Here is a 22,952-nt window from a genome sequence, read left to right on the forward strand (position 1 = left end):
ATTGGCAAAAAAAATCAGAAAATAAAATACAAGCTGAATAGTCAAGATCTTGTTGATGATCCAAGCTCTGTAAAGGACCTTGGAATACTCACCTCTAATGATCTAAGTGCTAGAGCCCACTGCAACTACATAGCCAAAAAGGCATTAAGAGTTGTTAACCTAATCCTACATAGCTTTTTCTCTGGTAATATCACACTACTAACTAGAGCATACAAAACATTTGCTAGACCAATACTCGAATACAGCTCATCAGTATGGAACCCACATTACGTATCTGATATTAGCACAGTTGAGAAAGTCCAGAAATATTTCACAAGAAGAGTTCTCCACTCCTCTACTCGTTGTAGAATACCTTATGCCACCAGACTTGAAATTCTAGAACTAGAAAACCTTGAATTATGCCGTCTTCGGTCTGATCTAAGTATGGTATATAAAATCATACATTGCAATGTCCTACCTGTCAATGAATACTTCAGCTTCAACCATAACAACACAGGAGCACACAATAGATACAAACTCAAGGTTAACCGCACCAAACTTGATTGCAGGAAATACGACTTCAGCAACAGAGTGGTCAATGTCTGGAATACTCTACCTGACTCTGTAGTTTCTTCCCCAAACCCCAAAAACTTTAACCTTAGACTGTCTACTATTGACCTCACCCCTTTCCTAAGAGGTCTGTAGGGGGCGTGCATAAGCGCACCAACGTGCCTACCGTCCCTGTCCTATTGTTTCTTTTTTATTTTTCTTATATGTACCCATTTCATGTATTCATAACTATGTATATACTTATACTTATTATCTTGTAAACAATTGACAAATCAAATAAGTAAATAAATTAAAAAAAGATCACAAATGGTGATCCCAGGATGTTGCAACTGTCATAAATTTACGCCGGTTGCCAAGAGCCCAAATTTTGATCACATGACCATGGGAATGCTGCGATGGTTGTGAAGTGCAAGGACTGGTTGTAGGTCACCTTTTTCGGTGCCATTGTAACTTTGGTGATAAACAAATAGTTGTAAGTGAAGGAATTGCCTGTTCTTTTGAGCATCAATGCATTGAGGTAAGGCTTGTTCTCTCCTTGATTTCATTTAGGGAAATGCTCAAAACTGAGTGGTATAACATGTAGAATTGATCCTCTCTAGTTGGGTGAATGAATGAATGTTTTTGTTCTGAAATAATTATTTTGTTTCTTAGCGTGGAGATGTTCTGTATCTTGTTATTGAGATTACCCCTGGATCTGTACAACACCATTAATTGTTGGAAATATTTGGGGATTTGGTAACTGAAAATTGAATAAATATTCTAAGACTGTCCACCAAACCAACGGGCATAGCCTTGCTCCGATGGGATTGGCCTCTCCAATGGGATCCTGTTGGTCAAGGAATTTTGGCTAGCAGAATCAAGGAGAAGAAGCCCTTCCCCATCCTCTGGAACATCTTGGCTCCAGAGGTGAGATCTCCCTCCACCTTTCTGGTCTTCTAGAAGGGCCTTACAACCTGGTTTTGCTAGTTGGCTTGGGACCATGATGGGATGTCCTACGTTGGAGGTGGTTGGTTAAATGAGAGTCAAAAGTCCCTCCAATACCATCCATGTACTTGGTTTTAAAACTGTGCTTCATTGTTTACTTTAATGCTTTAATGTTTTTTACGTTTTATGTCATTGTAAGTTACTCAGAATGTCTTTGAATAGAGAGATGGGTGACACATACATTTAATAAATAAATAAATAAATAAATAGGGTTTCCTCTTCCACAAACAACAATAGCTGGGTCATAGATCCCAAATTACATTATGATTTAGGGTAACATATGAAGTGGTGTGGAAGTATTATTAACTCATTTAGTTGCTTTCATCTTGTGTCTGAATGATCTGCAAATGTCTTTTGGTTAATTAGAATTTTTAGGACTGAGCTTTTAACCAGTCAAATATTCTAGATATAATTGCTATCCATTCCTGCAGTGTGTTTATTAAATAAAGTAGTAAATCAAAATGTCACACTATGCGAAAGATACAAACTGACATGGATGTATGAAATAATAAAAGCATACTCATCTCAATTATGTTGAGATAAGGGTAAATATAATTTACCAACATAACATTTTGTGTATAAGAAAAGTGGGCGGTCCAGAGAAATCAAGATTTGTTTCTATCAAAAGCTACCTGGCTAACTACTACCTAACTCAAAAGCTACCTGGCTAAGCTACCTGGCTAACTACCTACCTAGCTAACTAAGGATGCAATCAATTTTGCAATGCAATATGGGCCAGGACAACAGAAGAAATCATAGTACTGCCCTAAACAATAATCGTTTACATCACTGGGATTTAGTAAATCTCACTGAGCTGACATATAATTAAAGCTAAACTCAAGCAACAAATAAATTCATCACAATCCATGAACATTTCTCCTTTGTTCTAAATTGGATCTCTCTTTAACAATCTTCTCCCGCTTACTTCCTATTCTGCCGTCAGGTGCTTTGGATTCTGTCTTCTATCACATCCCCTCAGATATTGGAAGACAGCTATCATACCACCCCGGTCCATCTCTCCATTAGACTAGACATACCTAATACCCACAACCATTCATCCTATGATTTAGCCTCCACACCAAGGAAGAAACTTTTTTTAAAAAAAATCATTTTAGTTTACTTCAGATTTATATCCTGTTTTTCCTCCAAAGCTCTTAAGGAAGCTCTAAGTTCTTCCGTGGTTCTAGAACAATTCACTTCTAAGCTGCACTGAGGGGAAGAGTTAAAATAAAAGGCATATAATGGCATCCTGTTGTTGAACTCAAATGCCCCATAAACAGTCTTCAATCAGAAACACTTAAAACCAACAGTAGTTTGATGAAGTATCTTTTCAAAAGTGTTGTGGCAGCCAAATTGCTTCTCTTGTGGCCAGAAGTCAACAACTACCCTCAACAACATACAGGAATTGGAGAGGCTTAATAGGTAATCTTGAGCAAGTGTGTTCACCCAGTCTTTGCACAACACTTTATTGTAATCAACACAGATGATCACAGAACTGTGTGCAATCAACCAAACAACCCATATCTTTATATGATCTGTCAGAATTGCAATTAGAGTTATCTGTTTATTGTTTTGATGCTTAACTTCCTAAATCTGATAACCAAAGTGAAACATTAAAAATATTGAAATACTTTTAATGTATGTGTAACAAACATTTATCAACAGACTTTTATTTAAAAAATTGTGTTTCATTATGGGACCTCACATTCCCTCAGCTCTGTTCTTGTCCTAAACAGAATTGTTAATTATCATTTCAAATTCAGCAGGATTTTAATTTATTTCCAATGCTATTTTGTTATTACGTTATTTCTAACAAATTTGTTTTCTTTCAACTGGACCTACCTATGTTCAGGAATGCCAAGTATCAGTTCAATTGGATTACAGTCTCAAGAATACGTAATATTTGGCTGATTTAACAGAAGTGAGATGGATCAGTTTTCTCCATTTCAATAAACAACCTGCTCAAGTAAAATTCTCACTTAAATACAAGCTTTGCATCTAGTAAACCTGACAATTAGCAGTGGCCAACCAATTTTGATTTGACCCAGAATAAACTAAAAAGTCTCTCACATGATATTCTTTAAGGCAAGTAAGGCAAAATATTTCAATAAAACTACAGTACACTTCAAAAGGGACGAAGTGGCTCAGTGGCTAAGACGCTGAGCTTGTCGATCAGAAAGGGCAGCGGTTAGAATCCCTAGCACCACGGAACAGAGTGAGCTCCCATTACTTGTCCCAGCTTCTGCCAACCTAGCAGTTCGAAAGCATGTAAAAAAATGCAAAAAATAAGGACCACTTTGGTGGGGAGGTAACAGTGTTCTGTGCGCTTTGGCATTTAGTCATGCCAGTCACATGACCACGGAGAAGTCTTCGGACAGCGCTGGCTCTTTGGCTTTGTAACGGAGATGAGCGCTGCCCCCTAGAGTCAGAAACGACTAGCACGTATGTACGAGGGGAACCTTTACCTTTACCTTATAGTACTCTTCATTGAAACAGTCATGTTATATATACTGGTAGTCCTTGACATATGACCACAACTGGGCCAGAATTTCCATCATAAGTCATTGCAGTCATCATGTGCCTGGACCTGATTTTATGACCATTTTATGACGGTCAGAAGTTGAGCCACTATGTTCACCCAAATGCAATCACGTGAGAGAGGGGACTGTTACAATCATTGCAAGTGCGAATTTAGATTATGATTTTTTGGGGGAGGCCACTTTAGCTTTGGGCCATAGTTAAATGAAGTTATAAGTCAAGGACTATTTGTATTTTAAGATGTCTAATCCAGCAAGCAGTTGAAAACACAATATTTGGTAAGACTGGAATGCCTAATTAAAGATCAAAGATACTCGTATAATTTTTGCAGTCGCATGGTAAAGTTCAGAAGCAAAGTTATATTGGATAGGTTAGAGTAGCATGCTGTATTCACCAGTATCATCATTGCCTATCTGTTACCAATGAATAGACCCACTGAAATTCATTGCATTTCTATTGCAAGTAAATTGGTTTTTTTTTTTAATAAAAAAATCAGTGGGTTTATCCTAAGTTTTGATTCACAGGAATTAAACCACGATGTAGGTTACCTGTTGCACAGATCTATTTACAATGGTTAAAGTTCAGAAAGGTTTGCTAAAGTAATCTAAGGATGACTCTGATTCATATTAAATGTTTGTTTATTTTAAATGTTGCTTGCTGTATGAGGCAACTGCCATGCTTTATAAAGCTTGTTTTTATAGCTCATTGCGATATAAAAACCTCTTTTATGACTCTGTCTGAATTCAGCTAATATTTTGATATCGTCCTATCCTACAGAGAGAAATCAAACCTGGTTTTCCTTTGACAAGGAACTTGATATAATGCAAAGGGATTATAATCAGCCTGTCATAGCTTAATCATTCCTTTGGATTTTAATTTTGCTTTGTGTTCTGCTTCATCTAGAACATAGATGGTTTTTGACTTAATGCTTGAAGGGAAAGTGTCTGAACTGCTGTCATGTTTATCAATTTAGATTTGCCTAGAATTCTGGGAGTTGAAGTCCACAAGCCTTAAACTTGCCAAGTTTGAAGACCCTTGATCTAGGTTTACCACAAGCCTTCCTGTTTTTTTTAGATCAGCCTCCTCAACTTGATCATCTCCAGATGTTTGGGAGTAGAAGTCCTTCAACTAGTTTGGTCAGGGTGGTTGGGGTTACAGGAGCTGTATACACCTGAAAGGCACCAGATTTGCCTTTGAGATGATCAGCCAACGTAGAATCAACTCTGTCTCTGGCCAACACATGCTCGGTTATGTTTTTAAAGCTTGTCCATGGTAACATTGATAAACATATTCATCGTTAAACACCATGTTCATTAAACTTGAAGGTTATCAATGGCAACATATAGGCTAGGCTTCCTCATTGCCTAACCTCTACTTTGTTTAGATATTGTTTTGAATTTTAGAAAACTAGATTTGTACAACTCTAATAAAAGTAAACCATAAACAAAGGATGCATATACCTTTTTTTTCAGGTCAACTATCTTTGGCCTTTGAGAAAGGGAATGGTTGTTGTACTTCAAAAAGTAGAAGGGGCTGGATAAATAAGTAAGCAAGCTCAGGAATAAATATACATTTGATTTAACATTAATTAAGGTGGTATTAATTTCACTGAATGTGCTTTCCCACATGTTTAATCATTTCCTTCTTTCATCATTAAAATCAGTTTGCTGGGAACTTCTTCAGTGTTTCTCAAACTTGGGCCACTTTTAAGATGTGTGAGCTCAACCCTTGAGTGGGGAATTCTGGATTTTGAAGCCCACACAACTTAAAGTGTGAGAAACACTCTTCAACAAAGTTAATCTCAAATGTGCTATATAGTGGTGTACTGTGGGAAATTACAACGTCAGCTCTCAGCCCAACCTTATTAACATAAACTGATTCAATGCAAGATCCTGTTTTAGGATTAGGTTTATCCTGAAGAAAATCCCAGCAACAATCTGAGTCACGTCAAAATGCCTTTATTTCAGGAACACCCTGTTTCTCCTGGACATTTATGTCTGACCATCTTGATTCGGATCAGTTTTGGCACCTTGTTTCCATTTCCATCGCCCTCTCCTAAGTTTCAGGGCCGAAGGCTTAAGCTTCAAAGGATGTGAGTCAGGATGTGGCTTGAATTCAAATCAATGAAACCTTCTCCAGAAGTTGTACCAGACACCAATATCCTGGAAGAAATTGACTGCAGATTATAATCAGGGTGAAGTTGGCAATGCATTGTCACTTGTATAAAAGGGTGTAGGTGTGTTTGTGAAGCAAGGCAAGGCTCTCTAATTTCCCTGTTGGGTTAATCTGTTTAACCCCACATCTGTGCTATTGTGTTGACTGAGCCGGAGTCAGCCAGTAACACAGCCATTAACCTGCATGAATAAAACAGGAAGATTTGATTCTCCTCCTGACCCAAATACCAGCCTGCCTTTCCATTAGAAGTAATTTTATGTGTGATGTTTTTCTGCTCTGCAAAAACAAAAACACAACCATCAACCCTTCCCACGTGCGATGCCGGTGTTTATAATGGACATTGGCTCTGTTTTGTGGGTAATGATAAACTGGAATTCTTGGCCCTGCTGGCTAAAACTTTGCAAAATGATAACAATGTATTGGTCATCCTTCCAAATTTTCTCCCTGCTTTCTTCACCCAGAAATTTGGGGGCATGGAAAAGCAAAGTGTATTTTATTACAGATACGGTCTTGTTGATGCCAGAAAACATGCCAGTTACTTCCTACTGTATCCAGTGATGGGATCTGAACAGAGAAGCCACTGGCCAAAAAACGGTTGAGAAACGTTGCTATGAAGTGTGAAAGTCTGAATTCAATTCCCATAGTCACCAAACCGGTAGTAACACTGGTTGAATCCCACCCCTGCCTAGATGACTGAGAATCTTCATAGAAGAGTAGAAGTTCTAAGCATATCTACCTAGTAGGAAGAGTAGGGCTTATGACCGTGATGGCAAACTATGACACGTGTGCCACAAGTGGCACGCAGAGCCATTTGTGCTGGCATGGGAGCCTCAGGCAAACTTACCTCCCTGCGCATGTGCACACCTCCCAGCTGATTTTTAACCCGTTTGAGGCCTTTTTCAGCCTCTCAGAGGCTTGAGGAAAGCCTCTGCAGCCTCTGCAGGCTGAAAAATAGGCCCGTTTCATCACTTCTTGTATTTCCAGGAATACCGGAAGTGACAAAATGGGCCCATTTTTAGGCCTGCAAAGGCTGCAGAGGCTTTCTTCAAGCCTCTGGGAGGCCGAAAATCAGCTGGGAGGTGCAGTTCAGGTAAGGGGTGGTGTGGGGGGAGATTGCGTGCCCATGCGTAGGGGGCATGGGGGGGGCATGCGGATTGTCTTCTGGGTGCTGGCACAATTTTTGGCACAGGAGCCCAAAAAGGTTAGCCACCACTGGCTTATGACATTAGAAGCATCCATAGATTTTAACCTCGGGAAAAGAATTTTCTGTTAAACACTCCCTTTTTGCAAACAGCTCAATGTCCCAATGATCTCCTCAGATTTCACCCTGACTTATACAGGATAAACCAGGCAAGCCAAGATACCTGCTGTTTATACGTTCTCAGAAGTTAAAGCCATTGAACTCAATGGGCCATATTCCAGAGGAGGCACCCCCATCTTCAGCTGGGATGGGGCTAGATTTCCCTGCAGTCTATTTGTGTCCTTGTGTGTGAATGACTGGTTTGTGTGTGTACCTATGCAAATGGAGGAGGAATTAATTTTGCAAATGGGATACTAATTTGGAGAGCCAATTTGAGTCAGTTGTCATTAAAGCAATTAATATTAATTTATGTGTTTCTTGTGGCACTACCCTTTACTGGAATGTAGCCTCTGGCCAGTGCATCTATACATACATAGAATGCATTTGTGCAACTTTGCTTGTCACATGCACACAATTTTCGGAAAACAAAACAAAAATCTCCAGTATTGTTTTCAGTGGGAATTAGCCAATGTAGTTAAATAAGGCAGAAAAGCATTATATAGAGTGCATGTATATGTTTTTTTTAAAATAAACAACCTTATTTCATTAGTCTAATATTGCAGGGAGAGTTTATTTTCAATTCACCTTCCTTTGGGATAAATAGAGATTTGGTAACCAAGATGGATTTTCTATTGCAGTGTTTTTCAAACTTGACAAGTTGAACCATAGCTGGCTGGGGAATCCTGGGAGTTGGAAGCCCACCTATCTTCAAGTTATCATGTTTGAAAAGCACAACTCTGCTGTGTTTAAAATTGGGGATAAGGTTGGAAAAGGTTAAGGAGGATGAGCTTGCTCTTCTGTTTTTCCCGTTGGGACAAGAGCCAGAAGACAGATGGGAAAAGAGAGGTGGTGCCATTTCCTGTTTTAGTTTCAGCAGGTGGCTTTCAACTTTTCTGCATTCAAGCCTGCCCTTCCTGGTTTTGTCTGTTACATCATCTGCTGCTTCTGTTGACCTGAAGAGGCTGTTTGCGGAAACGGAGTCATTGTTTGCAAGGCTAAACCAAAAGGACATTTCTCCTCTGTGCCGTATCCATGCGCAGATGGCAGCAAAATTAAGCCAATTACTCCTCTTGAAATAATTGAGTTGCTTAATTGTTGGTTTGCACATGATTTTAGAGTTAAAGAGCATTTCCTTTGGCTACGAAGCCGCTGTAAGAACAGGCAAAAAGCGCTGAGTGCTTTCTTCCTGCACGTTCTCAGCAACCAAGAAAGATACTATAAATCCTTTTTTTCACCCCTTCGGATCAGCTGGAAATAGACTATCCTGAAAGTCTGTGTTGGCACAAACACAGTCAACCTGGTGAGTGAGTGAACCCATGTTTCTGGGTTATGCTATATAACAGTGACCTCTAACCAAACTTTCCAGATTCTAGACTGACTGGTCATTGGATCTATAAAAGATCATAACAGTTGGATTCCGGGCAATAGGGAAATACGCCGCCTACGGTTGGACTTAGGCATAGTGCAGAGGTGGGATGCTACCGGTTTGGTCCGGTTCTATAGAACCGGTAGCTCTGAAGAACAGCAGACACCGAACTGGTTCGCTGTGGCAACTTTTTGGTCATCTGTTTTTCCTATCCGCCCGCCCAGGCTCTTGGCTGTCCTTTATTTCCTGCTTTTTCAATCTCAACTGCTTTGCGCGGCACAGCTGAGGTTGAAAAAGCAGGAAAGAAGAGGATTAACCTCAAACTATCCACTATTGACCTCACCCCATTCCTAAGACATCTGTAAGGGGCATGCATAAATGCACCATCGTGCCTCCCATCCCTGTCCCCATTTATTTGTAGCTATTTCCTGTATTTTTACTCATGTTTATTCTTATACCTATTATCTTGTAAGCAATTGACAAATCAAATAAATAGAAATAAAATAAATAGAATGTTCCTTGCATATGGTTAGCAGATTTCATCTATTGAAGCTGACCTTGAGAATTGTATACCTGTCCTTTATTTAGGGGTTCAGGATGTGTAAAAACCCATATAAATAGTTCTTGCTTTTGTGATGGACCCATTTCGTTTTTACCACCCTTGGTTCATCGTTCCAACTCCTAGTTCTGCTCAGCTAACCTCTTGGCCTCCAAGCCTGGGAGAACTTTCCAGGAGACCAATAAAGTTGGGGATAGTCTAATCTTGGGTGGCCTGGTATTCCAAAAGGCCTGGGTCCAGCTAGATGACACTTTTTAATAGATCATGGACCCCAGATATGCCCCTTCTGCCAGATTGGATCAATCTATTATTATGATTGGTCACATAGTCAACTAGATGCTTTGATGGGATTTAGCATTTTTGTCCGTATTATTGAGTCCTTCCCAAAGACCTCAGATAGGCAGACGTTGCTGTTTGATGGTGTCAAAGCTATCATTGCTTGACCAATAGACTGATGGGAGGTTTTTTTTCTTCAATATTTTTGTTGTTGTTACTTGCAAAGTCATGTCCAACCCATTGCGACCCCATGGACAACATTCCTCCAGGCCTTCCTGTCCTCTACCATCTTCTGGAGTCCATTTAAGCTCACGCCGACTGCTCCAGTGTCTCTATCCAGCCACCTCATTCTCTGCCTTCCCCTTCTTCTTCTATTGCCCTCAGTTGTTCCCAGCATTAGGTCCTTCTCCAGTGAGTCCTTCCTTCAATATGGATGAGGTTAAAATGGCGGTCCAGTTGTTTCAGGATTGCACCCAAGGCGTTATTATTATTAGTACCACCTTTGCTTTCTTTTGCCACAGTCATTCCACTCCTGTTCGGAGATCTTTGTATTTTATGATTTTCTCTATTTCTTTTTCTTCTATTCCACTTTCTCCAGGTACTGCCACGACCACGATGCAGATTTTTCTGTCTTTCTTATTGACAATTGATAAGTCATATTTATTTAATTGCACAGTCAGCCAGATGTCCAGATTGGATTTGGCATTTTTGTCCTCCTATTGGTTCCTTCCCAGGAACCTGAGGTAGACAGATGTGGATATTTAATGAAGTTACAGATATCATTGCAGGATGTAAACTGTCCAAGTAAAGCTAATGACAATTTTTTGATTGAAGGTGTTTTTTTTTACAAAGTAAAACAATGCAAGTTTAATGAAAAAAACTAAATAAAAGTGATAATAGGAAAGAAATGAAAATAAAAAAACACACAAAGCAAAAGAAAGAAAAAAGATACAAAGAAGTGGTCCTAAGTTTACAGCAGGTTAAATCTATATATATAAAAGTGAAATACCACTCACGCATCATCACAAAATCTCCAGAACCGTAAACCCTACAAACTTGACATTTGGTACGTATGTTCCTCTTGGATTCTAAGCACTCACTAAAAAGGATTTTTCAAAATGACCATCAGAGCATTAGTATTTTGTATATTATTATTATTAACACGCTCTGATGCTAAGGAGTTCTACTCTCCCTCCCCACCTGAAAAGAAATCTGTTCCAAATGCAAAACACAAGCAGAGGAGAGGAGTTTCAGTTTTAATTTCACAGCACCAAGCAGCTTTAGTACAGAACAGTTCAGCTAAGCCACGCCCAGGCTCCTTGCTGTCTACTTCTTGCTCACACAGCAAATACTGTTTCAGTTTCCATACAGCCTTCAACTCTCTCACACACTGACAGGACACTAGCCAGTTGAATACCGATGGATGCTCGTAGGCAGAATTTTTTTCTCCTTATTTTCCTTCCCAAAAACTAAGCCCGACCACATAGTTTTGTAGCGAAGCACAGTATTGAGCTAGTACATTTATATTTTATCCCTTCTCACTCTAAGGTTATATCTTGACTCCCTTTTTGCCCCATAGTCTACTCTTTCTAATTGCCAAACTCATCGATCATGAGTTATTTCTTGCGTATGTGTCTTCTTCAGCCCAAAGTCCATAAAGACACTGAGCTGAGTTCATTCTTAAAACGAATAGCCACAAGGACTGTGGCTGGTTACAAAGCCCCAAATTTTGTCTTCTGCGCTGGATGGCAACAAGTCACAGATTTTGTAATATTGCTTATGGATCCTACACGAGGCCCAGAGGCACTCCAGGAGACAAAATCAATGTTGATTACTGGTGCTTTACTTTGCAACATGGCACTTCCCTGTGTATTAATTAAAAAAGAATACTAGAATTTGTGCCAAGGGAGGTGCGTACAAAAATACATTGGGCTCCCTATCCTTCGTCTAGACAATAATCAACACATAGAACAGTGTTTCTCAACCTTGAGCAAACTTTAAGATGTGTGAACTTCAATTCCCAGAATTCCCTAGCCAGTCCAGGCTGGCTGGAGAATTCTGGGAATTGAAGTTCACACATCTTAAAGTTTGCTCAAGGTTGAGAAACACTGTCTTAGAATGATGTGGCCAACCATACTTTTTACAGAAATGGGTCATGCGACAAATAATTGCAACATAAAAAAAGCTGCTTCTGTGTAGCAAATTTGGGCACATTGGACTGAATTTCATTGGACTGAATTCCAGCCATCTTTCACCATCGCTTTCTCTCTTCTCTTCTTGCTGCTGTTCAAAATAACTTCACAGAGTGAACCAGGAAGTGACCAGAGCAACAACAAAATGGTTTTATCAACCTACAGGTAGTCCTTGACCAATGACTACAATGGCGAGCAGTATTGCCATTGCTAAGCAAGACAGTTGTTAGTCACAACCAATTTTAGGATGTTTTTCCCCACCATTGACTTTACTTGTTGGAAACTGGCAGGGAAAAGTCACAGATAATAATCACGTGACCCCAGGATGCTGCAACTGTTTGTAAATACAGATGCCTGAATTTTGAGCACGTGACTACAGGAACTACGACAGTCATAAGTGCAAGGATCAGTTGTAAGTCACTTTTTTCAGCAACATCATACCTTTGAAGGTTAATTCAACAAATGATTGTAAGCTGAGGACTACCTATATGCTACTGAACTATGACTGCTGCTTAGGTCTTCATCTTTGCTGTTTATGGCATTTCACTGCCAAAAGAACAACAGGATAATACAGTTATCTTGAAGGGTTCTTGGAGGTTTTCTAGTCCAACCCCCCTGCTCAAGCAGATCTTACATCCGGGGTGGGATTCTACCAGTTCACATCTATTTTCTAGAACCGGTTGTTAACATTCTAAGCAGTTCGGAGAACCGGTTGTTAGAAGAAATTACTGGCCTAATCCTGTAAGGAAGGCAGGAAGGAAACATTCTGGTGTTGCTTACAGAAACTGCCTCTCCGTTGACCCTGATTACATTCTTGGCAGGACTAGACTTCCTGTCTCTGGAACATCTCTGGAGTTTTTTCCCCCTCCTTTGCTGGTACTTTGCTTGTGTGAAGTGACCATTCAAAGTTACAATGGCACTGAAAAAAGTGACTTATGACCATTTTTCACACTTACGACTGTTGCAGCATCCCCACAGTCATGAGAGGCCAGGCGAGGAGATGCGTGCCTCAATGTGAGTGATATTGAGTTGGCCACACCCAACCAATAACATGACCACCAAGCCATGTCCACCCAGTCACATGACCCCCAAGCCATGCCCACCACCTAAGCCACGCCCACAGAACCGGTTGTTAAAATTTTTGAATCCCACCCCTGCTTAGATCATTCCAGACAAATGGCTGTCCTGTCTCTACTTAAAAACCTCCAGTGTTGGAGCACCCACAACTTCTGAGGGCAAGCTGTTCCACTGATTAATTGTTCTCACTACTGGAAAATTTCTCCTTTAATTCTAGGTTGGATCTCTCTTTGATAAGTGTGTCTCCAAACCCCTACCGGATGGCGAGGTTTGGCTCTGCTCTCGGACAGCAGAAAGGCTCAAATCTGCACTAGTTCGAATCTCTTGTTTCTCTTCTAATCCATGTAGTATGGAAATATCCAGATATATTCCACCAGCTGAACGCTCTTTTTCCACACCAAGGCAACCTTTCCAGTTTGGGCACCTCTTTATTAAAGCGAGCAGCTCAAATCCAAGCTAAGTGCTTGAGTATAGCTTTAAGTCAAATCAACATGTAACGCTTATGCCTGAAGCAGGGGCGCAGAATGGATTACCAAATCTTATTTCTCTTTCCTTTCTTCCCAACTTGTTATTTTCCAGGCTGGCCTTACCCTTAGACAGAGAAGAGGGTGAATCTGTAACCATTGCTGATGAGGGTGGCGAGGGAGAGAACAGATGGAAAGGCAGAATGCCCCTCCCCAGGAATTCTCTCTAAATTCTTGGACTATTCCCATTTTCTTGAATAAAGGTGTGTCAAAAAATAAAGATGGTGCCCATGATAATGCTCCACCCCGGTGTTTGTTTATTGCTAGTCCTGGTTGCATCATCTGGTTCTTTTCTTCCAAAATACCACAAAATCTAGAGCAATGTTTCCCAATGTTTACCATTTTAAAATGTGTTGACTTCAACTCCCAGCATACTTCAGCCAACAACGCTGTCTGGGATATTCTGGGATTTGAAGTCCAGACATCTTAAAATGGCTAAGGTTGGGGAAAAACAAACACTGCTCTAATCTCGGACCCTTATAAAGAATTAATCTGTTCTGTTCTTGGTCACAAATGGAATAACTGGGGGGAAAAAATCTCAGGCTAAGAATTTGGCAGAAGGACTAGGAATGGTTCTCATCTTGCACCAAGCCATGAAGTTGGGCTTCTTGTGGTTGAACCATTCAGTGGCGCAGTGTTTACAGTGCTGTATTGCAGACCACTTCTGCTGACTACCGGCTGCCTGCAATTTGGCAGTTCAAATCCCTCCAGACTCAAGGTTGATCCAGCCTTTCCATCCTTCCGAGGTGGGTAAAATAAGGAAAATTGTTGGGGGCAAGAGGCCGCCTCTGTAAACCGCCTAGAGAGGGCTGTAAAGCACTGTAAAGTGATATATAAGTCTAAGTGCTATTGCTATTGTTGGTAAGTTACGGTAGGAAACTGTAAGTGGTAAATCATAGCTGAATTCACCCCGTGTGCTAAGCTTCACCCATTCTGGCATAATACAAGTGAGCCTTGTCTGACTCAGCGGTTTATTATAGCAGTGGGATGTGGGAGAAGTTGTCAGCCTATCTGATGAAGCCACAACTGGACACCTGGAGGAGGATGTGGAGGTGGTATTAGATCAATTGTGAATTCCCCCTTTGATGCTGAAAACAATTTCTAAGCCAAGCATTGAATCAGACATTCCCTTGTAATTCGAGATTCACTAGAACGTACCTCAAATAGACACTAATAACACAGAGAAGAAAGGCTACAGAGTCTTGCTTCTGGGCAGAGAAGCCAAGATAAAGTCACATGTGCCATGATATCATCATGCAAATTGTGTGATGGTTGACAACCTTTGCATAATTTATGTCCTCTGCAATTATTCCATGCCTACCCAATACACTTTCCCCTGTTCACTGTAGACGTCTGTGTATTCAAATAGTGTTGATCAACAGACCTTGTAGTGTTAGCTTCACAAATATCACAAGCCACTTTGTCACCTCCAAAATTGTTTTTGTCCTAATATTATTTTCTACAAGGCTCCGGGTGGCCGAGGTTTTCCAAAAAAGCCATTCTTAAAATTAATTCTTGTTTTGTAAAAGCTTGATAACTGGTCACAAATTTATGTAGGTTTACCATGATCTATATTAAGATAATATAGATAAAATAAAATAAAAATCTAAGCCAAAGCCATAAAAGCATGAGGGGGAAAAGACAAGGAAAAGTAGGATTGAAAAAATAAATCTAGAAAAAGAAAGACAACTCTGCAATCTCTCAAAATTGTTCAAGATTTAGCAGTCCGGAAATGGGCTATATTCTGAAAATTAGGCTTATCTCTCCGGCTTTAGTTTAAATTAATGTTTTATTTTTAAACACTGTTTCAAACACTTTCAAACACAGTTGGCTGGAGAATTCTGGGAATTAAAATCTACACATCTTTAAGTTGCCACGTTTGAAAAAGACTAGTTGAAATTCAATAGTGGATTTTATGCAATGTTTTTTTTTCCGGATAGCTTCTGTGTTTTGGTAATGGTTTTATTGTATGCCACCTGAAGTCAATCTAGAGTTGGAAAGCCTTACATGTTTAATAAAATAAATACATTTATGATGTCAGCTTTGTTTGGGCTTGGAAAGTAAACATGTGTGCACCTTATAAGAGGCCATTGGCAAATCCAGGGCGTAAACTAGAAATTGCAGTCGAAAAACTTCTGGAGAAGAGAATCCTGGCCAACTATCATCATATTATTGCCAAGAATTGATTGTGTGCTTGTTTGGCTAGAACTAAAGACCACATGGGAAAATGGGGGCTTCTTCCAAATGCCAAAGATATTTATTGCAATTATGGCACTATTCCAACAACTATCCATCTTTTACAATGTCCCCTGGGACAAATACACACACACAATGACTTGCAGATCAGAAATATCCCTTTCATCAATGTGACCCAGCTTTGGGCTAGAACTATATAAATTTATGTTTTTATTAATGTTTTTTAAATTTTTTAAAATTTAAATTAATACTTTCCCCCTTTCTAGTTCCTGCATTTATGACGCGAGAGAAGACTGCTAAGAAAATCACACCATCCATATAAGCACCAAACTCAAGGATGATTTTCTCTTTTTTATCACACTGTTGTTTTTTTCTTTTTTCTTTTAAATAGCCAGTCTTCTTTTGCATTTATTTTAGAATAATTGATTTATTGTTGACAATTTTATTTAAGGACATTCTGTCCGTTCACTTCTAAACTACTCTCGGCTCTTCCAAAAATAAAGAGCCTTATCAAACTAAAATTAGACAGAATAAAATAGAAAGTTGAAAGAATGGCATACAAATAACCCTAACTGGCTTGGTGGAATCCTGTTTTAGAGGGCTAATTAATAGATCCCCATCTATGATTGGTTCTTTTTATCCGCTTGAATATTAATGTTTTAACTTTAAGGTCCCAATGCTTTAGTGTTTTTAATCTTTTATTTGTTTTAATGCGTTTTTATCTTTTATTTGTTTTACAATGCTACATTAAAAAAAAAAATCCATGAGTAGCCAATACTTTTCTTAGGAGCAACAAACTTGTTTAGGATCTCTCTCTATTTTCATCAAATAAGAGAAGGGGAAAAGCAATAAAAAATTGGAAGTTTCTGCTATCAGGAAGAGAACAGATTGGCTTGCTTCTCAAGAATACAAATCTGGAAACTTTAGTATCTTATAGGCTGATCATTGTCTGTTGCAATAGTCTGATGCAACTATGCTACCAAAGACTTTTTGTGACACTTAGCGATGACAGATTTCTGGACATTTTGTGGAGTGCATGGGGTAATGGGGCTCATTCTGATTTTTGTGGAGACATTTGCAAACATCGATGCTGTCCAAGGCTGTCCTTGGATTAAATGTCCTAAATATTAGAATAAATCCGAATGAGGAGCAACTCCTGAAAACTCTTCAGCTGTTTAATTTGGGCTTAGTGTTGTGACGTATTATTTTCTTCTCAGCCTGTGGTCAAAAGAGTCTTCCCAAAAGTCCTTGCTGTAAGTTAAGTGGCGGTGAAATGCCCATCTTTTTGGGCAGAACTCCTGAAGAATAAAAAGTTAAAGGTGTCCCCATCATAGGGCACTGTGCTCATCTCCATTTCTTAGCCAAGGGAGCCAACATTGTCCAAAGACAATGTCCATTGCCAATGTAGCCATCACGGTTATTCCCCAAAGGCACACAGAACGCTGTTACCTACCCTTTGAAGTGCTACCTATTTATCTGCTCACATTTTGCTTGCTTGCTTTTTTTGGGTGGGTCAGCCTTTTTTTTTTTTTCTTGCACTCTTTTTTGAACTATTACCATGTGGCAGACGGTACAGGACAATAAAAGCAAGGACAAATAGGCTGAAAAACAGCTTCTGTCCCAGAGCAGTAGCTGTTGAATTCTACTATATAGTGCAATATTAATGCAATATCAGGGGTTTCCAATTCAATTGTGTAGAGTGCGATGCATGTGCTTGTGTTTTTATTGTTATAGTTTTAATGTAGACCGAAGATGGCATTTAATTTCATTGTAGGAGGTGCAATGCCAATAAAGTAAACTTTCGAACTTGCTAGGTGAGCAGGAATGACAGTGGGATCTTAAAACCCAGGCTGTCCGATCTCCAGCTGACAAAATCAGGATCTTTGCAACATCCCCCTTGAGAAGAATAACCTTCTCAAAAACTCCAACTTTGGGCATTTTTTAGCCTGAAAAATCCACATTTGGTGCGATTTATCACACCTGTCTCTGCGCACAGAACATCACCGCTCCTTTGCACATGGTCAAATCTTCCTTAATTGGGTGTCCTCCAGAGGAAGTAAAGCCCTAAAACCAGAGACCCTATTTTTTGGCTGGGAAGCTTGGGAACTGTAGTCCTCATTTGGAAGGCTGGGCTGGAAACTCAACGCGGCAGCCCCTGCCTTCCTTCTGAGCATGTCCAGAAAGCCAAGCCCTTCCAGTCATTATAAACAACGCCGAAAGGCGGAAAAGTCACGCCAGCCTCCCGCCTCCCGGCTGGGAACGACGGGCATTGTAGTCGGGGAAAGCGGCTTCCGCCTTTTTGTTTTGTTTTGCCCCCCACCCCATCCTTGCAGCCGCTCAGCACGTGCTAGGCGCGGCGGGAGCTCCGCCCTCGCGAGGGGCGGGGCGCGCCCCCTCCCCTCGCGGGGGCGGCGTCACCCTCGCGGCGCCGCCCCCCCTCGGGTGGGCGTGACCGTCGCGCAGAGATGAGGTCAGGCGGCGCCGGCGCGGCGCGGCAGGAGGATGGTAGTTCCCGGCCGGCGGTGAGGTCGAGTGGAGTCGAGTCGCAGCGGGGTCGTTGGAGCAGCGGCGAGGCCGCCATGTCGAGCGGGGCGCCGGGCAGCTCCGTCTCCGACCCGCAGCACGCGGCGCGGCTGCTGCGGGCGTTGAGCTCCTTCCGGCAGGAGGGCCGCTTCTGCGACGCCAACCTGGTTCTGGACGGGCAGGAGATCCCGGTGCAGACCAACATCCTGGCCGCCGCCAGCCCCTACGTGCGGTGAGCGGAGCCCGGGCCCGGCGGGGAGGGGACCCTCCCGGTGGTTGCCGTTGCTGCTTCTATGGGCTTGGGGGTGTTGGGCTTGGTCTGTTTCCCCTGTGTTGTTTCCCTGGGTCGTATAACATCTGCGGGCCTGGATTTGGGTTTGTTTTGCCCCGTTTATGCCGTGTCTATGGGGGGGAGGGTGACCCTTTGAGAGCTGAAGGCGGCGGGATTTCCTTTTAATGCCCGCCGATGAGTGTCCATTCAAAGTGACAATAAAGTCGATCCATCTCTCTCTATTTCTCTGTCAGCTATTTCTCTTTCTCTATCAATCATCTATCTCCACTTATATCTATCTATCTATAATAGCTATCAGTTTATCTATCATTTTTATTCTCCATCTCTACGAATGGAATTCTTTTATTAAATAATTTTTATTAATTTTCCTTTTTTACATTGTAAAACATCACGGTATCAACAACGTTCTTGGCCTCTAGACATGATTTTGATTTAAATATCCTAATACATTATATTGCGTTTATCTACTATTAAATAATATCTGTAGGTATAATTACTATTCTTATATCTTTGTATAGTTTACAAAATTTTATTTCTACTTTCTTAAGGGTTGTTTCAATTAACATTTTTGTCTCCCTTCTTGGTTCTGCTTTTTAGCCATTTATGCCAATTGTTCCAAATTGTAAAAGAATTCAGAGATGAATAGAATTCTTTATGGGCCTTGTTGATTGGACACACAGGGAATTTGCCTTTGGTGCAGAAGCTCTCAGTGTATGTAAAGAAAAAATAAAATACATTCCTCAAGAATCATCAGGTGCAACACTTAATAACAGTCATAGGGTACAATAAACAAATCATACTAGGAAACTGAATATAAATCGTTAGGATACAAGCGACAAGGTTACAGTCATACAGTCACAAGTGGGAGGAGATGGGTGAAAGGAAGGATGGGAGGATTAATAGTAATAGTAATGCAGACTTTGTAGATAGTTTGACAGGGTTGAGGGAATTTGTTTAGCAGCGTGATGGCGTTCGGGGGAAAACTGTCCTTATGTCTAGTTGTCTCCTTCCCTCTCTGTCTCTATCTCTACTTATATCTATTTACCTTTATCTAATAGCTATCAATTTAACTGTCATTCTCATTTCCTATCTATATTTTTCCTCACCTCTTGGTTGTGGTGTGGGGCAGCAGCTGGAAGGTCCCCTGAACTGTTGCAGAGCCCCTTCCTCTGAAGGAGCCCTTCTCAACCTCTGCCTTTCCTAGACAGGTAGATTGCAGGTCCCAGAATTGCCCCTTCCATCTTGATGGAAGTCTTTGCAATAATGCAAATTATTGCTAAATACATGCATTTAGTCCCTAACTAAATAAAGCCTTCTGGACATCTGGGCTGAGGTTGAGAAATGAGACTCTTAAGCCTGTCTCTTCTTGGTTTGTCTCTTCCATGCACTGCATTGCCTGGGTTTTCTGTCAGGAGTTGAAGGTAGCTTGTCTCCCTTGTTTCCTGCCACAACAACCCTGTGAGGGAGGCTTAGAGAAGGTTAAAAGCCTAAAGTCTGCCACCGAGTTTCTAATATTTTAGAAGACAGATTTCCAGCACTTTAACCAGCATCGCACTCTGGCTGTCACAGAATGCGATGAAAGGCTGTTTGTTTTTTGCTCCTCCTGCAAAATGGGATATTATTGCATATATTTTTCCATAATTTTTTCCCCATAACCAGAAGATATGAAACATAGGACCCAAAGTACAGTAAAATCAGGCAGAGTTAGAAGATAATGAATATGGGAGCAATAGGGTTAGGGTTATGTATAAAACGTTCACTGGCTCATTTGTTTAATATTAAATCTAGCTATATAGGCCATCTATTGCTCTATCTTCTCAGTTGTAATACAATAAGCTATTTTAGTTACAATGATAATTGTACAATGTGCCTAAATTCTTAATATTCTATTCATGCTATATTCTATAGTCTTAGAGGATTAAATGGAAGCGAGTTTGTTTTTTTATTTATAAGTCATCTATAGCAGCCTATCTTATACACTAATCTTAGATGACTCACCACAGAGTCAATAAACAATGACATAAAAACATGTCATACCCTTCTCACCACGGTATCGTGCCAAACCTTGTTCCATTTCTACTGGCTCATCCCCATCAGGATATCTTGATGCAGATGTAACCCAGTGTGCTGAGAGGTTCAGAAATCTAGTCTTTTATGGCTGATCCCAAATTCAGTTCCCAAGGATCCACCATTCAAGATGAATGTAAATTACCCAATGGAGTAGTTGGTTCTTACACCTAGCAGAATGTGTGTAAGGACCAAATAGCCAACTAGGCTGCCTGGAGCTCCTTGATAGTGGATTAAATAGCCATACGTTAAATTAGTAGCAAAGATGATGCAAGGGACAGGGTAAACCTTCTGTTTCTTTGTGATCCCTACCTGGCTTGTGATAGCCATAAAGAGATGTTGCAGAGATGCCAGCTTGGGAAAAATCAGTATTACTTTTATCATTCAGATTGCCTCCACACACACACACATTTTCTATAGGAGCTTGTGTTTGTTTAAATTCATTTAGGTTTGTGGGATGAGAGTTTTCAGTTAAATCGGCATGGTTTTTAAGGGTGCCAGAAGAGTAGCATCATAATACATTACTGGTAAACAGGCCAATCAGATATGTTTGAGAAACTCCCTGAGTGACTTGTTGGTAAATGAGAAGCGGGATTAAATGATCTTACTTCACGTCCTCCCACAGGATTTGCGGTGTTTCCAGTTGGTCAGTAAAGGCACCGGTGGTTAGAGAGACTGTGCCAGGATTTAGTTTTCCAGTTCAGATAATCTTTTATAACTATTATAAAAGGGTTGAGAGATGCCCAGCGAAGAAGCCTTCAACTCCCTAACAGGATTGGCATGATCTGGGTGTCAACAGAATGGCATTTGGGCAGGGGGATCCTGGAGAAGTCCTCTTCTTTGTGGAACACCCCTTTCATCTAGTTGTGATCCAGTTATCCTTTCAGGACAGATGGCTTCAGGGTGCAGCATTAATGTTGAAATCCAGGGATCAGTTAAAAGTTAGCCATTATTGGACATGGAGTGGAATAATCCTGTGACCTGCTTAAGCAGGCTATTTAGATATGCTGAGTAAGCTTTGGCTGAACTGGCAGCCTTACAGCAGGCCTTGGATTCTGTTTTTTTTTTTTTTTTTTTAACAAGTTCCTGCCTGTGATTGTGAAAGAGTTGCATGGCTTCTTGACAATTGTTGACAACATTTTTCCATGACTTGCCTGCTAGGTGGTGTCTGGCTTTGCATGTAACCTTCACTTGTTGAACTGTATGCCGAACAAGCCAGAACTGCTTGGCTTACTCACACTGCTAAACTATAAGAAATAATTTTGAAAGTAGGGTGGCTGAATCTATGCTTTCACAGATTTTTGAACCCAGCAAATAAGACAATCATTTTTGATGCTGGTGTAGCCTTTATATAATGTCTTAAATAATTCGCCTAAACTAGGAAGTTGTCTCTGAGCATGTGCAGAATCTCCTCCTCCCTGTAATGCTGCCCTGTCTCTTCTCATTGAAAAAGTAAGCCTATTATTGCCTCAGTTCTTCAACTAAGGAACTTAGTGAACTCAATGAGAAAGTATGAAGCCATGTCAGGGGAAAGAGATTGTTGAAATTAGCTTTCAGTTCATTTTGTATCTTAGCTTCTAATATGAAACTGATAGTTGCTCACCTGGCCATCTCTGTAGGACCGTTCATCCAGGCCTGATTAACATCAAGAAAATATTTATCTTGTGTGCCTTCAAACCATGAGATCAGACTAGCTCTAAGAACAACCAGATGAGAAGTCTCATATTGCTCAATTTAAAATTTGTAGCAAAGGTAAAATTATGTATGAGCAACCACATTATGGATTCTGAGGTTTTTTCTTTTTCTGTTCTTTTGATTTCTTTTTTACTTCTTGCTTGCCCAGCTAGTTACCAACCCCCCTTCTTTTCCTTTGTCCTGCCATTTCCTGCTTCTCTACATACATACTTCTCCAGCACAAGAAAGGCAATACCATAGATTAAAAAGTGTAAACAAACCTCTGGCTGCTCTCAGATAGATAATAGGAGATTCCTATGTTGATCTCTTTTCATGGGCAACCCTTCTGTTAATTGTCGGAGACCCTTAAAAACCAGTCCTTTTCTTGTGCTGTGAACAGAAGGAAATTGCTGGCTTCCTCATTAAGACAGGTAGGGTGAAGTTTAGAATATGCCTCTTGCATCTGGATGAATGGGTGGGGTGGTGGGAAAATTACTGACAAATTCAGATGTATCATTCATGCAGAAAGAGGGGGAGCTCCTGTTGTTTACCAAGACTTCAGTGGGTAATATTGGTAATTACAGCTATCAGCTCCTTTGTGAAAATCAAAAAGGCATTCTTCATGGTGAAGAAGAGTGATGAAACTGCTGACTGTCAGGT

The 22,952-nt window shown here is 40.6% G+C and overlaps 1 protein-coding gene and 1 long non-coding RNA gene across 5 annotated transcripts in view; both read left to right on the plus strand.

The window, feature by feature from the left end:
• The first annotated feature begins 8,445 nt into the window (after positions 1 to 8,445).
• On the plus strand, positions 8,446 to 13,782 carry LOC148129842 (uncharacterized). Its single transcript, XR_015750649.1, has 2 exons — positions 8,446 to 8,846; positions 13,596 to 13,782. It is a non-coding gene; the product is annotated as an uncharacterized LOC148129842 (long non-coding RNA).
• Positions 13,783 to 18,200: 4,418 nt separating this feature from the next.
• GAN (gigaxonin) overlaps positions 18,201 to 22,952 on the plus strand; it is a 52,797-nt gene continuing 48,045 nt past the window's right edge. For all 4 annotated transcript variants that reach the window (XM_087971642.1, XM_087971641.1, XM_087971640.1 and 1 more), the window contains exon 1: positions 18,201 to 18,491. In XM_087971642.1, the coding sequence (XP_087827768.1) occupies positions 18,202 to 18,491 (290 nt within the window). In that variant the 5' untranslated portion in view covers position 18,201. The remainder of the gene's footprint in view (positions 18,492 to 22,952) is intronic.

Source organism: Notechis scutatus, chromosome 9 (assembly GCF_049901735.1).
Source record: "Notechis scutatus isolate UNSWTSFEM ecotype Mainland chromosome 9, rNotScu1.2, whole genome shotgun sequence".
Classification (NCBI taxonomy): Eukaryota; Metazoa; Chordata; class Lepidosauria; order Squamata; family Elapidae; genus Notechis; species Notechis scutatus.